At 40.3% G+C, this 20111-nt stretch overlaps 2 protein-coding genes across 2 annotated transcripts; both read right to left on the reverse strand. All coding sequences in view use genetic code 11, as the record gives it.

Annotated features, from left to right (window-relative positions):
• Positions 1-4707: 4707 nt before the first annotated feature.
• EGR_01764 (hypothetical protein) lies at positions 4708-7332 on the reverse strand (the record flags this gene model as incomplete). Its single annotated transcript, XM_024491013.1, has 2 exons — positions 4708-6537; positions 7027-7332. The coding sequence occupies 2 exons, from the start codon at positions 7330-7332 to the stop codon at positions 4708-4710; spliced, it is 2136 nt and encodes a 711-aa protein (XP_024354469.1).
• Positions 7333-12314: 4982 nt separating this feature from the next.
• EGR_01765 (hypothetical protein) lies at positions 12315-16292 on the reverse strand (the record flags this gene model as incomplete). Its single annotated transcript, XM_024491014.1, has 6 exons — positions 12315-12527; positions 13071-13205; positions 14117-14353; positions 14849-14902; positions 15330-15761; positions 16134-16292. The coding sequence occupies 6 exons, from the start codon at positions 16290-16292 to the stop codon at positions 12315-12317; spliced, it is 1230 nt and encodes a 409-aa protein (XP_024354470.1).
• Between the last annotated feature and the right edge of the window lie 3819 nt (positions 16293-20111).

Here is a 20111-nt window from a genome sequence, read left to right on the forward strand (position 1 = left end):
CTATTATTACGAGTTCTCAGATGTGGTTTCCACCAAGCTTAAGGCTATGAATTATATTTTGTATCGATAGAACACAGGGACATACTCAAATAGTGGATAGCAGCCTTTTATGAGATCTGTGCAACTAAATTGATCCTATGTGATGTAAAAATCATTATCAATGACCACCCGTAGCATTTTGCAGTCGCAAACTAAAACACTTAAGCATAATTGTAATACGATGGTGGTTTATCCCTCAGGATTGGAGAGGAGTTACTTTTGTACGTCTAATTAGCCTTCTTGCACCTCGCTGGGTGGGCTGGCCTTTGGGCTATTCCAGTAGCTCAGGCACCTTCTCTCTGCTGAATAATAAAGCTTGCCCGAGTATTGCGTCTTCTTTCGTCTTTAGGGAGTCTTGGGACGCTACATAATATTTATGAGTCTTTTGGGGCACTGCTTCTCTGAGTTCCATAGATTAATGAGGTCGCTATCCTTTTAAACATTGTAATCTGGTTTTGCATAGTGTTCGTGTAACAAGGTGTTTTATGAGTTGCCTTGATTAGCATATGATTTTGTTAAAGGTGTTTTAGCAGTAAGTGAGGAATGGCAAAAATTCGGTGCCTGTGCCGCTGCTATATTCTAGCACATTTTGCTAGCACCTACTTATCACTGGTACATCACATACCTATTAATCGAAGTATGGCTTCTAGATTTCTTTGCATATCACTTTCATTTTTAGTTCAGGAAATCATTCTCATGTAGACTCACTTACCAATTCAATGCAAAATTTCCAGCAGTGCCCGTAATGCAGTCTTTGATCAGGGCATAAACTACACTACCACTGCCACCATCATCGTCATCATCAGTGTCATTATTTCAGCACACACGGACTGCTTTTTACACTTTACCGGTTTGAAATAAACTTCCAGTAAGTCGGTAAGTCGGTTTTTGCCACGCAATTGCAATTTATGGTCTGAAACAAATTTTGAAGTGCAAATTGTGACATCTTAGGTTTATTATTTTACCGAATTTTGCTCTTTTTCTTCATTGAGACGTAATGTTAAGCAACTGGTGACCTCTAAATTACCCAAATTTACAGTTATTCGACATAGGCTTTGGAATTTTGCCAAATTTGGCATACTGCTTGGGAATGTGCTTCAAGACTCTTAAGCCGGGTGGAAATGCTAATACTGTTCGGACATATTAAAGTCAAGCCTCACGAATATTTAGCTACCGTGTGGAATATTCTATTACCTGTTTTTTCCTTATTTAATTGAATTTGCCTTCAGGTCATGAATATTTATGCATTTCGTGTTTGGCGATTTTAAGTAAAACCGACTTAATATTCACAACATCAATCACCACAAAAGCTCACGAAATCTTTCTTCACTAACCTCCCATTAAGCTGACCACACCATCAAGCTACTGAAATATTACTTTCGAAAGCTCAGTGGAAAGTATTGTAAAAGAGGACATTGAGCGCAACGAAATAAACTAGGCGTTAGGGTTTGCGGGACTCATTAAATCTACTGCTGATTCATTCAGTGATTCACCTGATGTCGACCTTTCGACCGCACTCCCTAACTTGTCTTATAACGGTGCAACAGTTGACCGTGTGGCCTACAAGGGACGGATCTTTGAATTCACCACACCCGGGAAAGGAGTGTGCACATATGGCGTGTGTTCCACAACGCGTCTCATCTGAATCCACACGTCTTTGCAGGCTATGTGGCCATCCTTGGCAAACCGTTGATTGCACAACATGGACCGAACAGGCAAAAAAGTAGTTCTATTCTCAGCTTCTCATGAAGGCTATGGGATACGATTTTTTACGTAAAAAATGCTTTGAGCTATTTAGGGGTTAATTGCTCCTTTAGTAGAAAAAAGTCCGAATCAGTTATTAATATTTATTTTCAATGAATTCAATGAGAACAAACACCCAGAATTTATTGAGGAATGAATGCCGAAAGTGGAAACTTATAAAGCCTTTCCTTCATGGTAAACAAAAAATTCCAGCATTTGGTTAGCCAAAGTAAAAGTTTAATGGTAACTGTATTCAGTTGTTTCTGGTAAAAACGACACTGGAAAACAACTTTGATTGCTTTGATTTAATAAAAGATCTCAATACATGGATGGGTATAACTCACTACTAGGGTTTGCTGTAAAACTGAAGATTCAACTGCAGCTTTGCCTTAATATCCTTTCCACATCGACGAACAACCAGGGAGTTGATCAGTCTTTCATTTATAAATTGAGCAGTGCTTCTCTCACCTAACATGTACAGGAAAGTGGCATAGTTCATTTGGAGATAGACCCATTCGGCCTTATCTTGCAAGCCGTTTTCCAGAAAGAATAGCCGCGCGCTTTTGTAGGCCTCCCGACACTTTAGCTGGTAAGTCAAATTAGCTGGAAAGGTTTCATAAAGGTAGCGTATAAAGTCCGCCTTGAGTCGTAGTAGACAGCCCCTATCCCAGGCCTCCAGCCAATTGTGACGCAAAACTTGATTGTCCACTATATGCACGAACTGTTCCACACACTGCATAAGGGTAGCGCCCAGAGCTTTTGTGGAATTCTGACATATGATCTCCTTCTTCGAGCTAAGACGAGATCGTATGGCTAGAATGATCCCTCGGTAGCTCAGTTTTAGCTCCCGAGCCAAGTTCTTAGTGGTTATCCCAGCGTTTTTAAATCGAGCATTCAACTTTGAGAGAACCTCTCTGAACCGTGCAACCTCTTTTGCTGTCTCTTCAGGAGTAGCTCTTCGGAAAACGTAATCTGCTAAGTGGATGCATCAGGGAAAGTAATTTTATAACCTACGAGTTTCTGCTATTTGGTGCTTGCAAGGACCATAATCCGGTAATATTAGTAGTTCCTGTTTGGAGGATTCGCTTCCAGTCAGCGATGAGACTGCAGAGACAATGTCAAAGCAAAAATTATCCATACCTTGAAAAATCTTGTAGCTTCCTTGTTGAGCCGATAGATTGGTTCCAAGTGATAAGGGGTGAAGAGATGATTGGGAGAATTCAGTCTTTTTACCCTGAAAGAAAGATTGAAGGAAATGTTCCATCATCCTACTTATATGCACAGCTTGCATAGCTTTTGTTGGTAAACTTTAGCCATAGCCACTTCTAAAAATCATATTTCACAGCAACTTTATCATATTTGTATACAGCTTGTACGATCTACAGCTTAAGTGCTTTCTGCAAGGTATAGAGGTATTCGCAGTAATACTGTCGACTTTACCGAGTCGTGAATGTAGACATCTGACTTGTGTATTCAACTTGTCACACTGTCAAAATGTTAAAGGTCACAGTTGCAGTTGGGAGATTTCAAAAAGGAATGAAATATCCACTAAAAACAAAAGCTCTGAAAATTTTTCATTATAAAAATTTCAAAACTGAGTTCTGTGGAGACTTATCGGATTTATGTGCCACGTAGGTGTCTTCAAAACATTATTAGTACCGCAAAATGAAAAAAAAATACTTAAATAGTTTGAGTACACTGCATTTCGTCTCCTTCTAAGTTTGGTTTTCAGCGCCAAATTTTGCATTTAGATTACTACGTACCTTTACTAGAAACATATAAATGATGGCATGAGCAAAAGATAAATACAGAAGAACTTCAAATGGAAGGACTCCATGCCTATCAGGCTAGCATCGGTTGTATGATGTTGTTTCCGTGAAGTGTGTGATTGTACCACTTTTCGTTTACATTTAATCTAGTCATTGAAAACTTCGGTGCAACGAAATCGTGAAATGGCATCTTTGTGTATTCACGATGAGAAGCGCAGGCATTGTTCTAAGAAGGGCGTAAGCAAAATGCCCTTCATATAAAGAATTGTTATTTGTAACCAAAGCTTGACTAGATTTCTTCATCTAGAGAATCGAAATGCAACCTTTGAGAATTGCCGAAAATCTGCGGTTTAATAATTTCGCTGCCAATTAATGAGGTTGACTAGCATTTTTTTTTAAATGAGCTATAATGTGTTAAAATCACTGTTTATCGCCTTCATTACAGTGTTATTGCAAAACAATGAAGAGATGAACAGAAAAATCAAGCATAAATAGCACAATCTGGATTGATTTCAAGGCGTAAGTGATAGGCTTCGTGTAGCACTTTAATGAAGCTGGCATACAGCAGAAATTTTCTTCTCTTAAAAAAATTTTGTGTAAGTCGATTCGGGAAAGTGATAAAGATGTGAAAATGCAAATCCAACTATGCCATTTAATTGGAGGCGTGAAAAAATTCGATGAATGCATTTGGCGCGTATAAACAGTAAAGACTATAGGAGATCATGTGCTCAGCTTGCATTATGATCGGGCTAAGTAGGTACCAACAATTTCAGATCTAATATACTAGATGGAGTATTTGTTTACCCCTTTTTCTGGCAAGAGCATTCTTCATCGTCAATTTACTTGCAACCACCAACATACTTTAACCGGAGATACCATAGTTAGGTTAGTTGGAATGGTTGCATACACCTCAACATCATAAAGGTAGCCATCCTAGCGATCAAAATGGTCGTAAAAGGTCAAATACACGTTAATTAGTAGGGAATCTTTCCCTCCATTTCCTTCTTTTGCACTCAACTTGTGTTTGCCCCGGTAATTTTGCCATTTAGTCCTTATGAAGTTAGTGCAAAGTGATTCTGGTTAATGGATGTCATGTAAATCCTGCAAAGTTATTTAAGATAAAAGCTTTCTGTCAAAGGGTTTCTGCAGAGCCTAACTATAAAGTATAAACGGTTACCTTTGGTGTAACGATTAGCTTCACATCTGCTGCTATGAATGAACTGCTACTAGATGCAGCTTTTAACCACTGTCTTTCTTCATTGGTCACTTTTGAGGCAAAAGTAGATCCTGAAAGATTTAGTGATCCTTTGACTTTGCACACTTTCTCAGTTTCGTAGCTTTCGAGATCAGTAGATAGACACGCAAAATTTGATTTATTAAGAGTAGCCTGTTCGAAACAACGGTCTTGAGAAACCTCTACCTTAGACATTGAAAACTCAGAATTCTCCACTTCTCTTTGATACAGTAGTTGATGTACACTCAATTGATCAAGACATTCCGTGGCTGGCGCATGATTTTCAATTAATCTTCGTTGTGTCTTCCCATCCTCCTCCCTATCCACGAGCTCATTCGTTTGAGCCTTATTTGGTTTCAAAAGTTCGACATACTCTTGAAAAAAATACTCACTAGCACTATTTAGTGAAACGAGTGATTCATCGATGAAAGAATCTTGTTCTCCGCTTTCGCTTCTTCGTTCTGTTGAGGAATTGTTTGATAGAGGAGGAATTGCCAATAGATCAGTGGAATCCATTAACCGACTATTTTCTCCATAAGGCTCAATCACTTCTATGCACGACCTCATTAACGTTGCGTTAGCCACAATTATTTTATTTTCCATGCAGTCTAGGCGGTTTGATTTCGAACCACTATCTTGGCCTTGTTTAAGTCCATTTCCGCTGTCCATCATGGTTACTGAGACCTCTTCCTGCTTTGGTTGGGGAGTAGATGCATGGGCTTCCTTATCATAGCGATCGCCTTTAACAGGCCTATTTATACTATTGGTATTAATTTTATGAGGTGATGGAGAAGAGGTGAGTTGTAGGTCGGAATGTGAGGAGACCTCCTGGCAAGCAGAGTCGATCACTTTATCAGCCACTGTCGTGAGATTTGGAGAGGAGGAATAATCGGTATCGTGTTCTCTGAGAATGGCATTTGCGCAAGCCGGATCGAATATTACGACCGACTCAAATTCTTTATACGGGAGTTTTTGATGCATCGGTTTCATTGAACGATATACTTCTGTCGATTTTGCATGAGGCTCGCTATGTTCTTCCCACTTGCTTGTGTAATCGGGTAGAAGTTTATCAATTAATCCCTGCACTTGTTTAATATTTGCTGAAGTATGAGTTTCTTCAGCAAACAAGGCCGTAAGAGATTTCCAGGAAACCACGTTCTCGCTCACAAAGGCATTGATAGGTGCGCTTGGCTGCTCTTCAATCAACTGCAAAATCAGCTCATTCAGACTTTCATTTATGGTATCTTTATCATCTAACTGGCATGGTTTAGCGCTAATATTGTCCCATTCTTTCGCGTCTTCTCTACAAGTAAGAGGCTGTTGTATTTTATTTACGGTAATAGGTACCTTTTCCGACTCTTCCCTGCTTCTTCTTATCATTAGTGTGAAGAAGGCCGAAGCGGACGCCGCACTCTCTGTACGCGGCCGCGGCTGTGGCGAAGCAGACCGCCATTCAATATGAGACTTACTAAGAGAAGGAGGTGGTATTCCTACGGGATGAGGAGGGTGTACTGGAGAGACCATAATACTATGCGCATCTAATGGGCGTTTCTTGGGTAGTGAATAGGTCAGGTTTGATCGCGTAGTGTGTAAAAACGACTGTGGAGGTGAGAGCAACCTGTGTTCCCAGTGGTTTTTAATAGGATTTTCTACTGCTTCTATCCGCATTGAGTTTTTCTGTCGACCGCCCTCTCTATAAAGTCTGTCAAACACCGATTCTCTTTTGATTGGCGTCAATTTTGATTTAGAATGCTAAAAAATGGATTATAAGTTCTAATTAATATCCAGAAAATGAAAACTAAACTCAAGTCAGGCTGCAATATCTTTTCAATAGAACTCAAACTCAATAAAACTTGAGAAATTTTCCTAAATCCTTAAGACAGATCCGGCATTTAATTGAAAAGGTCAATCAGGCTCATCTATTTTACTGGCTTTGCGCTCACTCACCTCTAAGGGAATCAATTTTGTCGGTATTGATGTCGACCGCACCGATCTTACAGGGGATGGAGAGACACTACTCACAGAGCGAGGTCTGATATCGACTCTCGAAGACATGTTCCACATAGGCTTTCCCCGTCGATTCACCTGATTGGAATCCCCAGGGTACTTGCATGACATTCTGCGAGGCAGTGGAAGGTACAGAGGTCTCCTTTTGGATGAGGACGTCTTATGAACGGTCGTGTTATTTCCTCCTACTGGTGACTCGAGCATAGAATCCGCTCGGGCATGGGGATAGTAGACTTTTTGGTTATCATTTGTATTTTCAAGCAAAGTAGTGGATAAAAAATGGGTTCGCCTTGAACGCTTTTGTGGCTCAGGTATGCAAGGCAGTACAAGAGATACAGCATTCCCCGACTGATTAGTATCAGGGCTAAGGCACTTTCGTGGTCGAATTTTGGGAATTTCGATGCAATGAACCCTTTGACTTAAATTCCTGTTATCAAGAGGACACAAAAATGTCTGTTCAATGATCTTTGACTCATTATCGGCGTAGTCTGAAATGGAGGATGATCGACCAGTTCTAGAAAAACTCCGTGTAGGTTCCATAATTGTCGCATCTCCTATAACATCATGCTTGAAAATGCCGCCTCCCTCTGTGTTCATTGATCTTTGACACGTGATCGTGAAACGAATTACTACCTGAAACCGCTGGCCTTTTGAATGCACCGAAGGTGGAGTTGAACCCGCAGTGGGTACGCAGCTTGCAATGAACATCTTTATGAAGTTAAACTGCCGGGTTTCCTCCACAAAAGAAGTCAAACTTCCTCACAAAAACCTTGTGCATTCCACCTAAGTATCATTTCTATCTCTGGAATCCAAGTAAGAAAATGAGGCACTTTTGTTAACTAGTTAAAAATAATTGCGAATTGTTTGGTGGATTTTATTACTGATCACATTATTCTGCTCCCTGATATAAAGTCGCCTACCATTTCATCTGAATTATTTGGGCACCTCCGGTTAAAGATATTTTTAACACCTCAAATTTTAAGGCATCTCTGAATCATGGTAAATTCTTCCTGAATCCACCCCATGGCTGCAGTTAAGTCACTATTTCAGGACATTTTTTTAGTGGTTACTAATTTTGAGCAATATCGGTGTTCTATATATGGCTATAAAATATACAAGTTCTGACCACGCGGTCATTGTCCGATGATTCCGGCCAGTATTTCGGAATGCTAAGCAAACTTCAACATATGACCTCATGAAAATCAAAATTCTGAATTCTTAGTTTGCAACTGTGAATCCCGTTTCCCAATTAAGCATGAACTCTCAGGTTTTAATTTTACCCACAAATGAACTTCGTCCACGACGATTATTGGAAAGTTTTGCCGCATCACGAATAACGTTCGAACTTCTGATAGACTAATCGGGTGCTACATTTAACTGCACCGTTATCCCGGGCCTCGAATTGTCCTTTACAACTTGCATTTCCCAGTTGTGGTGTTTGCAATTCCATTCATCAAGCAGCCCATGCGAATGAGATACTGGATCATATTAAGGCACTGGTAGTCACCGTCAGAAGCATTGAACTAAGCATGAAAATGCTATATTGCTGCATTGCTACAAAGCTATGCGAGCCAGTGGAAGTATGGAGATAATTTGACCATTTAGATCCACAACATACGTCTTACGACACACAACAAAGTACGCTAAAGATTTTCAATGACCCCTAGCCTGTTATCCGCCCCAAAAGTGCGTCCAAGCAACTCCTAGGCGCAATTAAAGTACATTTTCTCCGAAAGAAAAAACTTTAACATCAGTTTTCATTCCTTTAGCTGTTGTGTTCCCAACTTTGACTCAAATTATTGTCTCTAGGCTCTTTTAACATTGAGAGAGGACAGTTTACTACTACCAGAGCTTTAGCAACTGTGCGATTAATTAAGCCAACAATAATAGACGTAGAAGTAATAACAGGTTTGTAGTGTCCCCCCCAGTCACCCCAAGGCCGCAATGTAGCGCACCAAAACAGCGGAATAGCCGTTAGGCTATAGACAGGGCCGAAATGTTATGCCGCAAGATGGAGGGAGGACTCATGGAGGCTAATCGGTTCGTGTCGTGAAATGACCACCAAAACAAATGCCAAATCAGTACGACTTAAAGTGTATCTTATTTCCATAATAAAAATTGTCAAGTAGAGGTGAGCGTTTTATTTCATCCAATTAAATTCCGCCAGTTGCACCAAGAACCACCATTTACTTACCTTTTGAGTACTACCTAATATGTGACCTTAAAGTCACGCAATAAAGATGAACTAAAATGAGCAATATGTATTATGGTAAAAGGGTTTTAGAGGAACTTATTGAGGCCCCTTATAGGTGAGATCCATTTTGCGTAGACGCCTTGGAAGGTGAATTCTTGAGTTTATTTAAACTAGTTGTTTGGACAGTTTTGATGGTCATAGTACTTAAGTCACCAAAGTGCACTGCACCGAGCTGCATTCCTCCTTAGAGAAGTAAACAGAAAACAAGTTCTTAACATCTTGCTGCAAATATACAGTTGTAAATATAGTGGAAGTTTATTACCTAAGCCTATGCCAATGATCGCGTACATATTTTCAAAACATGCACTTCAAATGTGGTTTCTTCTTTCGGCTTTAAAATTGTGGACTTTTTGAACTTGGACGACAAAAATAAATGCTTGTCAACTTGTGTTAATACATTTATGGACACATTCAAAATGGGTGGGGAACAATCAGCATTTTGGCGACAAAATACATGTAGGTATGTTTATAAAAGTCCTTCAATCTGTCAGCAAGGAATTGTGCCCCTAGTCCTTCGTTTAAATCTTTGGATTGTAACAGCTTGGATTTTCAGAATTAAACATAGCATTAAGATAGTTGAAAACGGGATTGGCCGTAGAAACGATTCTACCACATTTTAAGGCAAGCTTACGAATGGGATGGGTAGATAGGCACCTCAAGCAGATGGTTTGGTCAGAACCAAGGCTTCCAGCATTATATGCATTACGCATTATTTGATTTGTCTTTTGAGCATTTTTGATGCACATGTACACATTTTCATCCATATTTTATTGTATCGAACCAAACAGTATTTCAATGAATAGAATCTAAGAAAATACAGCGAAACTTTACGAGGCTTTTGTACTATTTATTAGCGCTATCAGTTTGATCAAACTTCAGTAGACACAGTGATTTAAATTACCAGAAGTAATTGTGTTACGTGGGATGACAATATTTGGTTTGTTTAGGATATTAGCACGTCTACCATCTTCGTCAAGACAAGCTACCTTCCTTTGCGGCGTTTTTTACCAAAAATTAATAATACAAACTTTGAAAACGTAGTCTTTCTTATCAATTGCCACTCTCATATGTCGGTTAAATGAATGCGATGTTAAAACAGCGAATAAAGGAGGGTCGAAGCTGCTTCGTTGTTGTGTAGAATCCTCATGAAACAGTAATTCCACTCTCCAAAACACTACTTATCACAAAACGCGAAAAGAAAATATCGTAAGGTTTATTGAGTAAGGACTAGTCATAACAAGCAAGTCTCTTCTTCAAGTTTCATATAGACTTCTAGGGCAGAAAATCTCATTTTTTTAGTACTAGTGAATATAAGATTAGAGCACAATCTATAAGTTGAACGTCTCTGCTACCACCAGTAGCAGCATATATAAGCATTGATAAATAACTGTCTAGACGCAAGGGATAGGCAAAATTAAGGGTAACGCAAAAACGGAAACAAGTTCTTTTTTTATATCTGTAAGGGCAGAAAAATAGGGCAAGTGGGTCCGTTTGGGCAAGGAATTTCGGTGCTCACAATCAAGCAGAGGGGTAGGAAGATGGGAGATAACGAAAATGATGCGGGTTTCTACGCGAACGGCAGATGAGACGACGAATACGACCACGAAGCTCGGCTGTTGAACTGCCAGTTGGTTGAACTAGAGGTGGTCCATAGCCCTTAAAACAAAAAAGATGGAAATATGTCACCTTCTAGAGTACACGATCGTAAGGCTGTGCACAGGTAAGTTTGCAACGGTTAGGCATTTAGTCGTTGGTTCATCAATCATAAGCATGCAGCGCGCAAATGAGTACTGATGTAGAAATTCGTTGGGTATTAGCGGTGTATCTTAACCCGTGTAAGCTTTAAAAAGCAGAATGACATTCCTGGTGACAGTCAAAATGGTAATCGGTAGAGCTCCTCTGAAAATAAGCTCAACCATATCCTAGAATCTTTGAACTGCACTGACAATGCATAGTAACTCAGCAAACGTTGCACAGCAGCAGGTAAACGTTAGCAATGGGAGGCAGCATTAAAACTGCTAAAACTAGCGAATAACAAAGCAAATAATTGTAGCCGCCTGCAACAGATTTCCCTTAATACAAGCCATGGTGGCGTTGGTAAGGTGCTAGTGTGGTTGGCTTGTTACTCACGTGTTGTGTTTCAGCCTACTAGTAGTATCGGTAGTACCGGTAGCCCTGTAATACAAGATGTTAATGATACAGTCAGCGCAGTGTTAAGGCGTGCCCATATTGAAGATTGTTAGAAGATGAGAGGCAAAAGCTGTACAGATTACTTCCAGTAGTCAGCATGCAAATATAGACACTTCCATGATGTCACACATGCAATCTCCCGGGCCTCTATCTACGCCCGATTAGCACTAGCAGTCACCGTGGTGGTTTGAGGATGACGGTAGTATATTTCGGTCTCTAGTGGTGTAGTTTTTAAGTCAGGACCACGGGCGCGCGGAATCCTCTCAATTGGAACGTTGGTCACTGCGTCCTGCATCCTCATTTCCTAGTTTTTGAAATGTATTTAGGAATTAAGTATGACTAGGTGTTTTGGATCCACATACTTTGTAATGTGATTCTTTTATATGTATCCACCAGAGTGGACCACTATGAGTGACTCCATAATACCCCAGTTAAGTGATTACAACATCTTACTGGTTGAGATAACAATGCGGGGAAAATTGGATAAGGGGTGCTTAGGAGATGCTGGTTGTCCTAAGAAGGTTCTAGTGGTAATGAAATGTTCAATTAAAAATAACGTGGTGAAATAAAAAAGGAGAAGTATGCGAAACAGAGCAATGCGACTTACCAGTGGGCTTGAATCGAGCTGAAAGTTGAAAAAATAAAGTTGACATCTGAATATGACCCCTGGTGCATACAAAAGTTGTGGCTAAAATCACAGCGATGCAGTAGGCAGAAAATGTTTCATAACACCCAACGTTCAGGATAAACTACATGACCAATTACCCAAGGCACTTTCATTTGCAATATTAAAGGAAGCACACTAACGAAGGGGAGGTGGGGGTGGGCGAATAGAAGGAAAACGAAACGTTCATAGGGGAGCTAGGCATGACCATATGAAGGAGGCCCAACGTGATTTCGATAAAGAAATAAAGGCACTTAAGGCGGACAATTTTCAAAAGCATGCAGCATGCCACAAGCCTAAGTATATTTCACTGGTTGAGGCGCGGAGGGTTAAACAAGGTAAGTGACTATAGAGATAGACGGTTCAATAAAGATTAGTTAAGTCAAGGGGCATAAATTGCACTTGTTGACTCCTTCATCTGGCCATGCGCTCTCCTAGCTCGCGGCACTTTGAGGCAACTCGTTCTTCCACAGAGGAGGGACCGTCTTTCATGTCAATTGCTGAGTATCGGTCGAGCAACGAACGATGCACATCCATTTTGTCATGTACTTTGCGAAGACTTGATTTCAAACTGTCGTAAATCGATGCATCTGGAAGCTTGTAGGTCAGAAGATCATCCATTTTACGCTGTTATAAAAGTAATGCCCGATGTAAAAATGGTATAAGGTAAATGACAAATACTTCAACTAATTTTATTAATATAAAGGGTTAAACTGGCTTTTTGAACCAATGTGCCTGACCTTAAATTTATTGCAACCTCAATGCCTCGCTATTTAATTGCGTTGGCTAATATTGAGATTTTACATGTATCAGGCAACTTCCATTGTCTAAGCTTCCCAATTAACATTATTTGGAAATTAAGAAAATCGTCATCTGACAAGTGGCCGAGAATTTGGTGTTGGAAATTTTGCTTATATATATGTGAGAATATTGTTCATCTGTCTGCTGTACAGCTCGCCTCCCCACTTTATGGTTGCAGTTCATGCGCGTGGGATTGCGGAAGTGTGGGAGAACAATTTTTCGTCCTAATCAAAAAATGTGATTCTTCAAATTTTCTCACGTTTTAAATGAGTGATGAGGAGAGAATGGTGTTACTGCTAAAAGATGCCTAATCTTGGCGCTCATCGATTCATAACCAACGTTTGTGAAAAAGGAGATGGCTAAGCTCACGTCAATGCGTCGTCTTTCAGCCATCACCTCCGCAGTGATTGTCCTGTCCAATAAACTGCTAGGTCCGTTTGGAATGCGGTAGAAACGTGACCTGTAGCCGGGTCTAGGAAGTAGACTAGCTGGACTGTGATAGACCTAAAATAGAACAAAACATCATGGCCTTTCATCATCTTAAAACAGCAGCGTTCAAAATTCTCTTAGAATATTTTTGTGTCCCTTTGCTGCCGTTTTAAAGATGCTATTGATTCCGACGTGAAGGTTTTTGTGTGCCTTTTAACGCCTTCTAAACTATCCTTTCTGTTTCCTACTGAGGCAACAAAGGATTTCAAATAAAAACAAGTGATCCAAAAGGAAATGACACAGCAAATATCACACCAAGGTGGTAACTTCCGTGAATTTAGGAGAAAACTCTTCTTCATTTTCAATGTAGTTTGCTATCAAGCGGCAAGCGGTAGCTAAAGCTTCAGAAGCCATGGTTAGACAGGAAAGAGTTATAGGTTTTTAAAGGGATGCTCCATGTTATTTCTGACTGAATTAATAAATGTTGGAGAATAAGCTTTGCCTTTAATAGTAAAAAATAATCTGCATTTGGTCGCCAGAACAATAAGATATCTGGAATTATAGCCGCTTCTAGCACTGTGTGGCCTATGCTATTTCAGAGATCAAGTGACCCAAACCTTCTTTCTTCAGTAGGCTGTAGTGTTTACGTAGAAGCACATGAATAAAGGCAATAACTCCTGATCACTCCCCATCCCAGTTAAGACAACAAGACAAGAGTTTTTGGCAGACTAGGTATACGTGTATTTTGTCCCCACTGCATTCGAGGTATTAAGAGATTATAAACGAAATTGCTACTGGAACATGATTTGACGTAGGCGTGATTGAAATAACACAGTGTACACAAGTTTTCACAGTGCATGTGAGTTTATAGTTGATTTGAAACTAACCCATTAATTGAGACTACATTTATATAATTTGTAGATTTCTAAAGATACTTAAGGCCAAAAGGTATCAGTGATTAAAAGAAGTCACGTAGAACGTTTTACGTATTTCGTATTGATGGGGGTTGGCCCCGTGAGATCGGAGTAGTACTGCGTGACGTATCTGATAGGCGGTGGCGGAACGCGGGTCACACTTCCAGCGCGGCGGTATTGAGCGGCCGCTGCGGGGGAAACAGGTGGTACAGAGCCGAAACGCATTCTGTGGACGGGATGCCGCGGGTAATCGTAAATCTGCACCGGAGGCGGTGAAATGCTTGATGGATACACCACCAGAGGGTCGACCTGCAGATTATTTAGTCATAAGTGGACTTCGAACTGACAAAAAGTGTCCTGTTAACTTATCATTTTGGTTAGGCGGCTGTCGAAGTACGATTGCTATGGCAGCGTGGTTTGTGCTCTTCTAGAGAGAACCTCACCCCGGCAATGTTGATTAAGAACGGTTCGGCAAGGAATTTATTAAATTCAGTAAGAGGGATTTGTACATGGGGATAGTGTACAGATGAAGTAGCTATGTATGCGGGTGTACATAATAAGTGAAAACATAGGGATGCATGATGCCAAACGCCAACAAACGACTAGGTAAATAACATCCAAAACAAAATAGTCACCAAAAAAACGTGGAAACACTGAGTGAAGGAGTGAAAGTCAAGCACATTCAAATCAAAATAATGCACTTCGTAAGTGGGGTCATAAAAATCGCAACCGCTGACTAAAAGCATCGCTATTCATGCTCGCGGAATGCTGCCATTTAGGTGCATATCCAAACCATTTACTTACTAAATCGCTATATGAGTACCAACGGCTCAGCGACAGAGGTCTATAGCCAATGTCCTACAATCAAGGGGACAAAAGAAATACCATTTAGCCAACGGAATATGGATCCAACGTAGGCCAGACCCTTTGTGCAAACATCACCACAAAATTTCGCAGAGTGCCTTAGCAACAAGTCCGTGTGCATGAACTCGTTCTGCCATGCTATATCAGAAGGATAAAATTAAAGGCACAACCTATCGTTTTAAACTTCGCATTTAAGAATGTCTTAAATGGCTTTAAGACAGTTCCGAAGTCCTATGTCTCATACAAATCTCGAAAAAAGCTGAATAACGGCCTTTGATAATAATACGACTTCTTTTCAATCACACATACTCCATCACACTCATGCGTGAGCATAAGGTTGGAGTGAGGGCGTAGGATTAAAAAATAACAGGGCAAAAAGTGAACATATAACTATGAGTAGAAAGAATACAAGTGCATGTACCCAGGAGGGGACTGAAGCACGCAAGCCAGAGGTAGGCAGAGTGTAGTCATATACTGAGCCGTTGCTACGAGTGTAGTAAGTCGTAGAGGGCAGGTAGTGGCTGTAGTGCGCTTTCGAGGTGTAAGGCCAGTACTTACACGCCGATGTAGAGTAGAACGGGTAGTCGTTGTAATATGTGGCAGTGCTAGGGTAGTATGTGTCGTGGACATAGTAGCGCGGGTAGTAGCGGTAATAGTAGTAGGGCGAGTAGTGATGGTAGCGCGAGCCCACCACTGTCACTGGACGCACCCCCGAAGTGTAGGTGGTGTAGCGTGGCTCCGCGCTAGTCGCACGCACTCGCGGTCCCTCCACGTGGTAGTAGTTTGACGGACGGGTGGTTATTCGCGAAATTGAGATGCTGCGTCGTGGGCGCATGAGGTGAGTTTGGCCGGACTGCAGGTGCCACGCCATGAAATCGGAAATCCCTTTAGACACTCTTCAAATCTGACGGCTGTTCAGGAACATCCACAACCGACGAACAGGTTTTTTGCGAACTTACCTTCCGAATTTCACTTGACAATTTTTATTGACTGATCCGGATATTAATTTATTTTAGCAGCGCCGCCATAGCTAATGTATTTTGCTTTTTAAGCTATCAAGAAAATGATAGCATTTTGCCCCAACAGAAAGCTACATTTTGATCTTAAACTACATTTGTTCAAATAATTCACTTGTAATTACTCAAGACATTTATAGTTTAGAATAACCCACGCAGCACAAAGGTGATGATTATATTTACTGAGCGCGTTACTAGGGGTGACTTACGGCCTCATCGAAGTGACTCATGGCGCGACGATCGGCAGCCCGTGAGGCTCTTTGAAAGTCATCCACGTCGTCCAAAAAGTTGCCTGCCAAGCGTTGAACGTGTCTTGAAGCCGTGAACATATCGGGTGCCTTAACAGTAATATCAACGGTAGCAAGCATAATGTTGGAGTAAAAGAGAGTAAGGAGAAATGTATATTTGTTTAGTTGGTCAAAAATGGTCCCCGTGGAGGGTAAAAATTAGGGAGAAAAGTCAAAATTTTTTGCCCGCGCCCTTTGCTTCGAGAAAGAGCTCTTCTGCTATCTCCGGCGTATTTACACCGACATATATCATCACATCTTCCTCGACCTCGGGGAGCACTTGGCCAATCGTAAATGCGAACGTCCCAACGCTGACAGATGATTGGTACAAACGCTGGCACGCCAGGGGATTGATTTCATTTGCGCTGTAGATTTGATATTGCCATAAAATTCATCTGGCGTGGGCCTCAGTGGCTAAGTAAAGAGGCAGTTGGCATTTATCTGATTTGCCACATTCCAGGGTCTTATTTCTGGAGAGTTTATCTGCACTGCTGGTAGAGCTATAATTTTTGTGATAATTGCAGGAACCTAATTGCCATAATATTGCGCACAATCGCCCTTAAAGCCTTTAAAAGCTGTTTAAACTATATATTTTAATATTATAAGCATCAAGTCTGTGGGGTAGTGCTGCAGTTCGACTTTAAAACCATTACACAAATCTGAGAGTGTTGCAAATGCGGTCCTCTCGATCATCAGTGGGTAAATTTTAGTGCAGAGAATAATGTTGCAGCTTGACTATTCCATGAGGACATTGCTAGAAAATCAGCGTGTGGTTGTTGGACTTCATTTCATTTCTGTTCACATACTTCTTTGTTTAAGTAGCTCGCAAACCGGTCATTAGCGATGTCGTTAAGGATTTGCAAGAATAGATGAAACCAAGCGGATACTACTCATTATATATCCATAAAGCGGATGGTTTACCTTACACAATTGCTATGCCAATATTGACCTTTAAGAAAGAATATAATCTTAGCAAATGCCAATTACCCCAATCTTTGACAAAAAGGAGTTTATATATGCTGATGCAGATTCCGCATTTCAGCGTTTTAAATGATCCCTTTAGATTTAGATGCTTATTTTCATGATTACCTGAATGCGAAATATTTGTGCTTTCATTGATGGCATAAGTAGAGTAATGTAACGAAAAGCAACAGGGACGTCCATCATTGTAGGACTAAAAATAAAGGTAAGTTCTTGCAGCGCCTGTTGACAATTCAGGCCGTCTCAATGGGTGACGTGTACTAAAGGTCAACGGCACAACCTCGATGATGAAGCGGCCGAATTTTGAGTAGGGAAGGAAAGTAGAAGGTAGTTAATACCTTGGACAAGGAAAGAGGATGAAATGGCTTGTAACCATGTCAAACATATTAGGTTTTGTGCATATTGGTCGTACGTTGTTTCAAGGACTTGCAAATCAAAGCGCCGATTTAAAAATAATTTTTACGCTGCCAAGGCAAAAAGTACGAATAAGGAGAGCCTTCTCCGTAAAAAGTTATTTCAAATCTTTTTTATCGAAGCCAAGTCAGAGACTTGCACTCGGCACGAATCAAGGCACAAAGAGCCCGTGAAAATGAAGTGACACTAATTGCACCTCGCTGCCTGGAGTAAACTTTGCATCTAATAGAGTGAATCGAGAAAAAGTTGGTATTTTAAAATAATGTTTTCAACGATTAACAAGTGAAGCCTCCCTGCCAGCTTGCTGTCAGTCTTGCCAAACTTCACTTAAATAGAGCTTATGTTCACAACGGTTCCGTAAGTAAGGTACCCTAAACATCCGCTACGGTGCATCAAAATCAAGAAGGGAATGCTGTGAGACAAACGGAAAAAAGTTCCTAAACATGACAAGTAAAAATATACTTAAGGATACATGACATTCTACACCTTTAACTTTCAATAATCTGCCAAAATTTGATTGTAGCTAAATCAGTAAATAATCGCTCTGTAAGGTGAAAAATTCAAAGCAAATTTTGCGCCTCCATTTGAAGGTGTTACTATTACTATCTTTTTTCAGTAAAGTATTTAAACCCTAGTTTAGTTCTGTAAATTACTAAACACGATAAGAATTTTCGACATCCTCAAATTATACTTAACGGCAAAAATAGGATAAAAAGTTGAATAGCATCGACCACAGAGCCAATAAATCAGACCCTGTTCCAAGCTTAAGCAATTCCGACTTTTAGTAAAAGGAGGTGACTAGAGCTTGCAAAAGTTAAAAGTCATCATGTGAGACCACTAAACTTGTTCACAAATTAATTGTCGTTGCAAGTTTTGGATATTTTTTTACGATCAGAAAATCTGGCACGTACAAAGACTAACCATGGTTTTATTGGCAAAGAATAGTCCTTCAATAAAAAAGCAAAAAGACATTAAAAGCGAAAACCATTTGAGGAAAATTAGTTGAGTTTGGGAAATAGTTTTTACTTCCATAAGAGGTCACTCAGTTAGCATGATAACCTAGGTCAATGGAAGTTAATGTTCCACTAGAAATGATTCGCTATTTTTGGAAATTTGATATTATGTCGATGCAAAATAAGTGAGCCTTGCCTGTTAAGTGAATGCATCAAATTGCGTTTCTCAAAAAATTCGGAAATACTAAACCCGGCATTTTACCTTCTCTTTTTGAACCTCTGTGATGAATGCACAGAAAAGTGATTTATGCTAGCTGTAAGCCTGTCACGCTACAAGACATGTGCCTCTTGCAGATAAAACCGCTAAAGTAACAGCATAATTCGTATTCTTTCGGTTTTTATTTACAAGTTGCTGTGATTAATCCCATGGTAAAACACACTCAAAACTACTTTATCCCAGAAACATCAAACTCTAAAACGCATTGCAATGCTACTTTACAATGCCTCAAGCATAATTGTTGTTCATCATAAAAGTGGAAAAATAAAAGTGCAAAATTTCTACAAATATTACACTACCTAACGCTATATTTTGGTGGAGAAAGTTTGAGTACCATGATGTGCTTGTTCATCATCTGGATTGTGAAATTTCTCGGAAATTATTACTCACCACAACCTCTGAGTTGCGAGTTCGAACAGGAATAATGTGTGTAGTTCATCCAATACTTAAGAAAAATATTGCGTGCAAAGGAAATTGTCCCCTTTTTTACAGTTACAGGTGAATAAAAGTACTACAGGACAAATTTGAATGAATATTTTACAACGCCCGAAAACTATCCATCCAATCTTGATTCTTCTAGCTGTCTTCCTTATGGTTTGATTTAGACTTGGTACTATGGAACTGGAGGCATTCGGTCCAATCACTAATTGAACAGCCTAGATTGAAGCCAAAACACTCGTAGATCCAACTTAATTTAGCGTGTCAAGTCAGCATTTCCCAGACCTTGTATTATGGTCAAGTTATAGATGACAAAAACCGTGTTTTAGACAATAAGTTTCGGAAAAATCAAACAGGCACATCATATTTCATAACTGAAATTGTACAACAAGTTTTGCTGAGCTAAATCAGCGGCATTGTAATTTTTTAACTTAGAAAGAGGGTATCAAAAGTTACTTACAGATTTATCGTGAAATTTGGCTTAGCCGAAAAGTAACCACGCAGACCAGGGCTCCCGAAAATGAACAACGCGGCCAATTGCTTTTGTGCCACCCTTTGACCCGCCCACGGAGCATCGACAAATCAGGGAGGGGTGTTTCTTCGACCCATGCAATCAGGTGTAGCGTCCTTCGTAGCCCATTGGTCGATCCCTCGACCCTGCAGCCAATGACTATACAGTGCTATCAAAGTAGGGAAGCTATTAATAGCCTTGTAAAAAGTGGCTGCGTGGTTCAAAGCTCTACAGCCACGTGGAATGCGGGTGTTACATTATGTGAAAAAAATGCACAGTTGACTTGCCCTTCAGATTGCTTCCTTAATATCCATGTAAAGGCTTTG

Source organism: Echinococcus granulosus, assembly GCF_000524195.1.
Source record: "Echinococcus granulosus chromosome Unknown EG_S00007, whole genome shotgun sequence".
Lineage (NCBI taxonomy): Eukaryota > Metazoa > Platyhelminthes > Cestoda > Cyclophyllidea > Taeniidae > Echinococcus > Echinococcus granulosus.